The following is a 9,202-nucleotide window of genomic DNA, read 5'->3' as shown; positions in this document are numbered from 1 at the left end:
GGTGAAGGGGAGGGGGGGAAAGAGAACTAGGGACGCGCTTCCGGGACGCGGAGCACGTGACCCACCGGCAAACCATAGACTTACGAAAGGCGAAACTGGGGAGGGGGGAAACGTGAAGAGGGATGCTGAACTTCGGGTAGACTCTGGCTTTGGAGGAGTACACGCGTCCTGGTTCGTTTCAGACGTTACTGGGGGCGGGGGAGGTTTTGGCAGCGGGGTGAAAGGGAGGAAGGGGGCAGTTGTGGGTCAGAAGCGCCTGCCTCGCTTCGCACATCCCGGGCAGGTAGGAGCGAAGGGAACAGGGCTGCGATTCAGTCCTTGTTGTTGTTGTTTGTTGTGTTTGTTGTTGTTGTTGTTGTTGTTGTTTGTTGTGTTTGTTGTTGTTGTTGTTGTTGTTGTTTGTTGTGTTTGTTGTTGTTTCGTGCAAAGTCACTGAGCAAACGGGTAACTGTTGGCATTGTTATTGCACTCTCGGTGCACGCGAAGGGTTTTCCACTGGGTGGGTCAGAAGAGTCAAACGCAATACTGAAAGCAGTGTGAAATGATAATAATAATAATAGTAGTAATAATAATAATAATAATAATAATAATTAAATTTTATTTATATCCCGCCCTCCCCAGCCGAAGCCGGGCTCAGGGCGGCTAACAACAATAAAACAGTACAAATGATTACAATCTCAGGACTAAGAAAGTGCCATTTGAATGAAATGAGATGAGAAACACAACCTTTAGAAGACACCGGAAGGCAGCCATGTATAGGGAAGTTTATTTAAATGTTTAAGGTTTTCTTAAGATTTTATATATGCTGGAAGCCGCCCAGAATGGCTGGGGCAACCCAATCAGATACAGTGGTACCTCGGGTTACATATGCTTCAGGTTACATACGCTTCAGGTTACAGACTCCGCTAACCCAGAAATAGTGCTTCAGGACCCAGAGCTTTGCTTCAGGATGAGAACAGAAATCGTGCTCTGGCAGCGCGGCAGCAGCAGGAGGGCCCATTAGCTAAAGTGGCGCTTCAGGTTAAGAACAGTTTCAGGTTAAGAACAGACCTCCGGAACGAATTAAGTACTTAACCCGAGCTAAGGTAAAGGTACCCCTGCCCGTACAGACCAGTCTTGACAGACTCTAGGGTTGTGCACCCATCTCACTCAAGAGGCCGGGGGCCAGCGCTGTCCGCAGACACTTCCGGGTCACGTGGCCAGCGTGACGAAGCTGCATCTGGCGAGCCAGCGCAGCACACGGAAACGCCATTTACCTTCCCGCTAGTAAGCGGTCCCTATTTATCTACTTGCACCCGGGGGTGCTTTCGAACTGCTAGGTTGGCAGGCGCTGGGACCGAACAACGGGAGCGCACCCCACCGCGGGGATTCGAACCGCCTACCTTTCGATCGGCAAGCCCTAGGCGCTGAGGCTTTTCCCCACAGCGCCACCCGCACCCCATTAACCCGAGGTACCACTGTATTAATAATATAGTCATACCTTGGATTACAGATGCTTCAGGTTGTGTGTTTTTTTGGGTTACGGACCGTCGAAACCCGGAAGTACCAGAACAGGTTACTTCTGGGTTTCGGCGTACGCGCATGTGCAGAAGCACATCAAGCTTTGCGCATGCACAGAAGCACCAAATTGCAACCCGCGCGTGCGCAGACTCGTCACTGCGGGTTGCAAACGTGCATCCCGCACAGATCACATTCGCGAGCTGAGCGTCCACTGTAATAATAATAATTTATTATCTATACCCCAACCATCCGGCTGGGTTTCCCCAGCTCCCAACAGAATTAAAAGCACAACACAACATCAAACATTGACAACTTCCCTAAACAGGGCTACCTTCAGATGCCTTCTAAAAGCCAGAGAGTTGTTTATTTCTTTCACATCTAGTGGGAGGGCGTTCCACAGAGCAGGCACCACCCCCGAGAAGGCCCTCTGCCTGGTTCCCTGCAACCTCGCTTCTCGCAGGGAGGGACCGGCCAGAAGGCCCTCAGCGCTGGACCTCAGTGTCTGGGCTGAATGATGGGGTGGAGACGCTCCTTCAGGTATACTGGGCCAAGGCTGTTTAGGGCTTGAAAGGTTTATTATTATTATTGAATAGGACGTCCCTATTTTCATCAGAGAAATGTTGGAAGGTATGAGGTCCAGCACCGAGGGCCTTCTGGCGGTTCCCTCGCTGCGAGAAGCCAAGTTACAGGGAATCAGGCAGAGGGCCTCCTCGGTGGTGGCACCCGCCCTGTGGAGCACCCTCCCACCAGATGTCAAAGAGAAGAACAACTACCAGACTCTGAAGGCACCCTGTTTAAGGAAGCTTTTAATATCTGATGAATTATTGCATTTTAGTATTTTGTTGGAAGCCGCCCAGAGTGGCTGGGGTATAAATTGATGCTGATGCCAGACATATACTGAGCTAGGTAAACTGAGTAGACAGAACAAAATTTCCTAAGTACAGCAGGATGGCAAATCCTATGAATAAAGCAAAAGAGTTCCAGTCCTTGCATATAATTTTCTCGCCTTTTATTCCAGGTCTGCGCAACCAGTTTTTGTGAAACATGCAGAAGATTGGGTGTTAGGCCTTGTCCGTCTCAAGATGGCGGTGCCCACGAGTGAATATTGTAAAGTGCTTGGGGATGCCCAACTCCCAGGAGGAGCAGCGCCATACGGGAACTTCCCCGATTACTCTCGCTTCCACCCACCGGAGGGACGCATCCAGCTCTTGCCCAGCGCTTTGCTGAGCAAGCTGTTCCCTAACCCACGTGCAAAGCCCCTTTTGGGGCTGGATGTGGGGTGCAATTCGGGGGAGCTCAGCGTCGCCCTGTACAGGCACCTCCTGGGGCTCCAGGAGACCCAAGCCTGCCAGGAGCGCCTGAATGAACTTCGCCTTCTCTGCTGCGACATTGACGCTGGGCTGATCGAGAGAGCCAGGCAGCAGAACCCCTTCCCTGCCTCAGTTTCCTACGCCGTCCTCGACATCATGGACCCCGACGCAAGGGAGACGCTGTTGAGCTCCTACCTGGGCAACTTTGGCCGCTCCACATTTGACATCGCCTTCTGTATGTCCGTGACCATGTGGATCCACCTCAATCATGGGGACCGCGGCCTGGTGACGTTCTTGTCTTACCTTGCGTCTAAATGCGCCTACTTGCTCCTCGAACCCCAGCCGTGGAAGTGCTACCGGTCCGCTGCCCGGCGCCTGCGGAAACTGGGCAGGCACGACTTTGACCACTTCCGGTCCCTCGCCATCAACGGGGACGTGGCGGAGAGGATAACCCAGATCTTGACCACCGAATGTGCCATGGAACTGGTGTCTTGCTTTGGGAGCACGGGTTGGGACAGGAGTCTCTTGTTATTTAAATCAAAAGAGGCTCAGGATCTGGTGTGACCGAGGACAGCATCTGGCTGGAGAGAATAAGAGGGGAGTGTTCTGGGAAAGGCTAATTGTTATCTACAGTTCTGTGACTGCACTGAAAGTGGGGTAGAGAGGAGTCCAATTCATTTTGTTGTTTCTTTAAGTACTTTGTAAAAGGTTCCCATTCTTCTTTAAAGTCACAGTTGACCTTATCATGTAGTTTGTGCGTCAATTTCGCCAGTTCGATATAGTCCATCAATTTCCCTTGCCACAGTTCTTTTGTCGGGATTTCTTCGTTCTTCCCTCCTTGTGCTATTAAGACTCTTGCCGCCATTGTCGCATACAAACGGCCTCGGCCCAGTATACCTGAAGGAGCGTCTCCACCCCCATCTGCCTGGACACTGAGGTCCAGCAGCGAGGGCATTCTGGCAGTTCCCTCATTGCAAGAAGCAAAGCTACAAGGGAACCAGGCAGAGGGCCTTCTCGGTGGTGGCCCCCGCCCTGTGGAACGCCCTCCTATCAGATGTCAAAGAGATAAACAACTACCTGACATTCAGAAGACATCTTAAGGCAGCCCTGTTCAGGGAAGTTTTTCATGTATGACATATTAGTGTAATTTTTGTATTTGTGGAAGCCGTCCAGAGTGGCTGGGGAAACCCAGCCAGATGGGCAGGGTACAAATAAATTATTATTATTATTATTATTATTATTATTATTATTATTATTATTACATGAATATATTCTTCAGTTTCCTTGGCAGGTCTTTTCCTACAATCCCTAACAAAAATGCTGCAGGGTTTTTTTTTTACAAATGTTAATTGGAACATTTTCTTCAATTCATTGTATATAATTTCCCAATTTTTTAAAATTTTGTTTTGAATAAACAAACACAAATTTATTATTGGTAACATATAGGCAGATAATTTAAGGATCTTTACAATTTTATAATATGCAGAGAATAACATGTGCTGAAAAACCAGAGAGAGGAGCTGAGGGAAGTCCAGGTGGAGGTGGGTTTTTCTTGGGGAGTGGGGGGTTGGGAATTAGGAGAGGGAAATGAGGATGATATGTCTTTGATAAAAAAAATTATTCAAAACAAGAAAAAATAAAGTAGGGTAGAGAGGAGGGGTTCTCAAACCATCGACACGCCCCCCCCCGAGCCCACTGGACAGGGATGAAAATTACGGAGGCCCACCAGTCGCAAAATGGCAGTGCAGGGACAAAGCCAGTAGCAAACGGTGGTAGGTGGAGGAGGAGCCCATCCTAATCCGGTGGCAATTAGCGACATCATTTTCATCATTGGATATCCAAACCCACACTAGGAAATTTTCAGATACAACAATGATTTCCTTGTGGCAAGGATACTAGCTTGAAGACAGCTGAGCTATGAAACCCTAAGTACAGATATTGCTTCCGGCAGAATAATAATAATAATAATAATAATAATAATAATAATAATAATAATAAAAATAATAAAAAAATATTTATATCCCGCATTCCTCGGCCGAAGGGCTCAGAGCAGCCTCCCCATTTTAGGCCAAATTGATGGAGAGATTCTAAGCTGAGAGATTCTAAGTTTGATCTTATACAGTGGTACCTCGGGTTAAGTACTTAATTCCTTCCGGAGGTCCGTTCTTAACCTGAAACTGTTCTTAACCTGAAGCACCACTTTAGCTAATGGGGCCTCCCGCTGCTGCTGCGCTGCCGGAGCCCAATTTCTGTTCTTATCCTGAAGCAAAGTTCTTAACCTGAAGCACTATTTCTGGGTTAGCGGAGTGTGTAACCTGAAGCATATGTAACCTGAAGCGTATGTAACCTGAAGCATATGTAACCCGAGGTACCACTGTATGTTCTGCACGCACATACATGCCCCTGACAGTATTTTTACTCATCTCCTATCATTTCTTCCCCCCTTCTCCTTTCACGCTTTAACTTGCACTATACTCCTCCACAAACTATTTCTATTACAGTCATACCTCGGGCTACAGATGCTTCAGGTTGCACGTTTTCGGGTTGCGCACTGCGCTGCACCCGGAAGTACCGGAATGGGTTACTTCTGGGTTTTGGCGCTCGTGCATGTGCAGAAGCGCTAAATTGCGCTTTGCATGGAAGCGCCGAATCACAACCTGCGCAGACGCGGCGCTGCAGGTTGCGAACGTGCCTCCTGCATGGATCATGTTCACAACCCGAGCATCCACTGTAATTCCTCATCAACTGCTTTTATATTAACTTCTTCCTCCTATACTACTATTCTTACGTTCTTCCTTTCTAATTATTACTATTGTTGTTAAATTAACCTTTAATCTCTCTAATTTTCTCCAGTACCTGTTCTGGCCCTGTAGAGGAAGGAAACCTCCCTTTCCTCCTTCGCTGACTTTCTCTTTTCTTCCAACCACGTTTATTTAGCATATGGGGATTTGCAACAAGAAGGCTGCAGCATGGCAAGGGAAAGCAGTGGGCAAGTATGGTGGTACTAGTTGTACTTTGAGAAAAGTACTTTGAGTCATACAGTTTGAGAAACACTGGGACAGTGGACAGAGAATTTAGAATCCTGAAAAATTAGAACGCTTAAAAATACATAAGTTGCCAAGCTATCAGAGCTGGGAAAAGTGGCGTAGGTGTGTGTTGGCAATATTGATGCAGTCTCAAAAAGCTAGAAAAGAAGGCTGAAGACAGGGTTTCCATTGGTTAATGCTCTTTTTCCTTTCTTATGATGAGCAGAAACAGTGTAAACCGTTTGCAAGTGTATTTTGCTTATTCAAGATGGGTTCCGTGATTCACCATTGCCACCAAACTTTGATTAAAATTTATAAAATATTAAATTGGTTTTGTTTTATTCCATCGCACGTAATGTATGAACACAAACAAGGACGACAAACATAAAAATATAATAAAAATATCAGAAATGACAGAGGGGCACATATCCATTCTCTTAATTAGTCAACAGAATTGGAAGATGTGAGACACCTACTAATAAGAGGTCCACGTTTCCCTTATTGGCAGTGCCAAAGAGTTCTGGAGGTTAGCTGGACTGAAAAAGTCCAACTGTACAGTACAAATGTTCCGGTTCTCCTAAACCTTTGGAAATCTTTATATTGTAGGTTATATTTTCTGTGATCACCAAGTTCCGTATTTCCATGGAAATATCTGGAGACTCTGCTGAGATTGGCCAAAGGGTGGTGGGGCTCCCTTTGTAGTTTTCCACCCACAGAAGATTGAGGAACAATAGCTTGGGTGGCAGAGGGCTTTCTCTATGACAGCCCCTAAATTGTGGAACTCCCCAGGGAAGTCTGCCTAGCATCGTCCTTGTCCGGCTTTTGCCACATGCTGGAGACACACCTTTGGACAGTTCAGGTATTTGTGTCCATAGGAAGTAGGCAAAGGACAGGTAAAAGGAAGCCCCGCCTCCCTTTCCAAGGTAATGGGGCCCTTTCTATGTCCAGCTGTCCTTCGTCAACAACTATTTGTCGCTGTTTTTTGTGTTGAATATATGCTATATGCTAATTTATGGACCTCATAGGTATCTCAAGCCATTTGCACATGCAGAAGACATTGTTAGGTTGGAGTCTCCCTGAGACTCCTTTGTGGCAAAGGAAGGAAATTAAGAACAAGATCAGCAAAAGACAAAGTAAAGTGCAGGTATAAATATGAAGAAGATCTGCAGAAGGGACATGGAAAAGAGTTAAGAGCCTCGGACAGAAGATCACCAGATTGATGGACCATATGGAATTGATAGAAAGGACTGACAGAATCCGAGACCAGGGAGAAGAGACGGTGGAAGAAGATTGGATGAAAGCTTAAAAACTCATTTAGAGAAATAATGTAAAATTAATGACTGTTAGAAAAATGTTGGAATGAAACTATTTGGCTTTAGTAGAAACGCTATAAGGAGTGATGTACAAATAAGTATTAAGTCTTAGGGCTTTTTATGGTAAGGAAAAGTTAAAATAAATTAAGATAATTAAATGATAGAATATGGTGAAAGATGGAAAGGATTTGCTGAGATAATTAATAATTAGAATACAAAAAAGGAAGGTGTGAGGAGGTCGATGAAACAAGTTAATGAAGGATAAAGATATGGGAATATTGGATTTGTTTTTAATTCTTTTTTATGTTTTTGGTTTTGATGTATTGTGTGTTGTTGTTTTTTACTTTTTGTTGACTTGTATTAATTTTTTTCCTCTCTCTTCTTTTTCTGTTTTTCTGTAAATTTTAAATTCTTAATAAATATCATTTAAAAAAAAAACAAAAAACAGAATGTAGGCACCCTATATATAGAAAGGAGCAATGCAGTGATTTTTTTTTAGGGAGCAGGCTAGCAAGCAGGGCCTATGACTTATATCATAGGGGCCTACACAACACACAACGCTTTTTGTTAGGTTTTATTTTATTATCTTCTATTTTGGAAATGTACATCCAGTTTTTTGTTCCTTTAATATTTGGGGGGGGCCCCAAGAGAGTGGGGCCCGAAGCTATAGCTTGTTTAGCTTATACGTAAATCCGGCCCTGGTGGCGGGAAGCCGCTCCGAGCGAGGGAGCCGATAAACGGCCAAGCGACCGTGCGGCGCCGCGGCCTCCTCCGTCCCCTCACACCGAGGCGACCGTGAGGGCCTCTCCACACACCCGCCCGCCCCGCCGTGTGTTGTGTTTATTGTGTATTTTGTGCATATTGTGCGACGTCGGGGGGACGGGACACACACTTTCTCCACGCCCCTCGAGCCTTTTCGCCGGCCGGCCTTCTTCCTCCGCCGCTTCGGGCCTTCCAACGGGAAGCGCCCGGTCGGCGGCCCCCGAGGGCCCCCCTCAGACTCCCGGCGACGCGTCGCCGCTCCCTCCGGCCTCCCCGCCGCCGCGTTCCTTCTCCCTCGTCGGCCGGGTTTCCCGCCCGCGCTTTTTCCTCAGCGGGCGCCTGAGGGAAACGGGCCCGCCAATGGCGCCCCTCAGAGCAGCCGGCGAGAGGCTGAAGGGGGAACGATAAAGCGGGACGGAGCGATATTCCCTTCTCCCTCGACCTTGTTTTCTCCTCGGTGGGCGCCTGAGGGGAACGGGCCCACGAATGGCGCCCCTCAGAGCAGCCGGCGAGGAAGGGGGAACGATAAAGCGGGACGGAGCGATATTCTCTTTTCCCTCGCTCCTTCTCCCTCGGCCGTGTTTCCCATCCCCGCTTCTTCTCCCCCTCGTTGGGCGGCTGAGGGAAACGGGCCCACCAATGGCGCCCCCCCGAAGCAAGAGGGAACGATAAAGCGGGACGGAGCGATATTCCCTTTTCCCTCGGCCGTGTTTTCTTCCTCTCCTCGGCGGGCGCCTGAGGGAAACGGGCCCGCGAATGGCGCCCCTCAGAGCAGCCGGCGAGAGGCCGAAGGAAGGGGAAATGTTAAAATGGGACGGAGCGATAGTCCCTTTTCCCTCGTTCCTTCTCCCTCGGCCATGTTTCCCGCCCGCGCTTCTTCTCCTCAGCGGGCGCCTGAGGGAAACGGGCCCACGAATGGCGCCCCTCCGAAGGAAGGGGGAACGATAAAGCGGGACAGAGCAATATTCCCTTTTCTCTCGGCCCTGTTTCCCGCCTGCGCTTCTTCTTCTCCTCAGCGGGCGCCTGAGGGAAACGGGCCTACCAATGACGCCCCTCAGAGCAGCCGGCGAGAGGCTGAAGGGAGGCGGAACGATAAAGCGGGACGGAGCGATATTCCTTTTTCCCTCCTCCTCCGTTGGGCTGGAGTTCGGGGGCGAAGGGGGGAAAAGGGAAAAGAGTCGGGAATGTCTTTTTAAAATGAGGAAAATAAAAGCGGCGTTGGCGGCGCCCCGGTGGCGCGTAGCCGAGGCTGAGCCCTTGATAAAGCGTTTCGGGAGGAGTTGATGTCAGG

At 48.4% G+C, this 9,202-nt stretch overlaps 1 protein-coding gene across 2 annotated transcripts; it reads left to right on the top strand.

Annotated features, from left to right (window-relative positions):
- Positions 1-39: 39 nt before the first annotated feature.
- Positions 40-4,239, top strand: BCDIN3D (BCDIN3 domain containing RNA methyltransferase). 2 transcript variants are annotated; one of them, XM_077936664.1, is made up of 2 exons: positions 40-171; positions 2,519-4,239. In XM_077936664.1, exon 2 carries the CDS (start codon positions 2,583-2,585, stop codon positions 3,372-3,374), a length of 792 nt encoding a protein of 263 aa, XP_077792790.1. In that variant the 5' UTR covers positions 40-171; positions 2,519-2,582; the 3' UTR covers positions 3,375-4,239. The 2 variants fall into 2 exon arrangements, with proteins under 2 accessions (XP_077792790.1, XP_077792791.1); XM_077936665.1 differs by lacking the exon at positions 40-171 and adding an exon at positions 197-283.
- The last annotated feature ends 4,963 nt before the right edge of the window (positions 4,240-9,202 follow it).

This window comes from Podarcis muralis, chromosome 12 (assembly GCF_964188315.1).
Source record: "Podarcis muralis chromosome 12, rPodMur119.hap1.1, whole genome shotgun sequence".
Lineage (NCBI taxonomy): Eukaryota > Metazoa > Chordata > Lepidosauria > Squamata > Lacertidae > Podarcis > Podarcis muralis.
Note: the sequence above shows the minus strand (reverse complement) of the source record. Positions and strands in the feature narration are given on the sequence as shown.

Bases quoted from the DNA above. Each gene is read 5' to 3' on its own strand.
- BCDIN3D (XM_077936664.1), top strand. From the start codon at position 2,583: ATGGCGGTGCCCACGAGTGAATATTGTAAAGTGCTTGGGGATGCCCAA.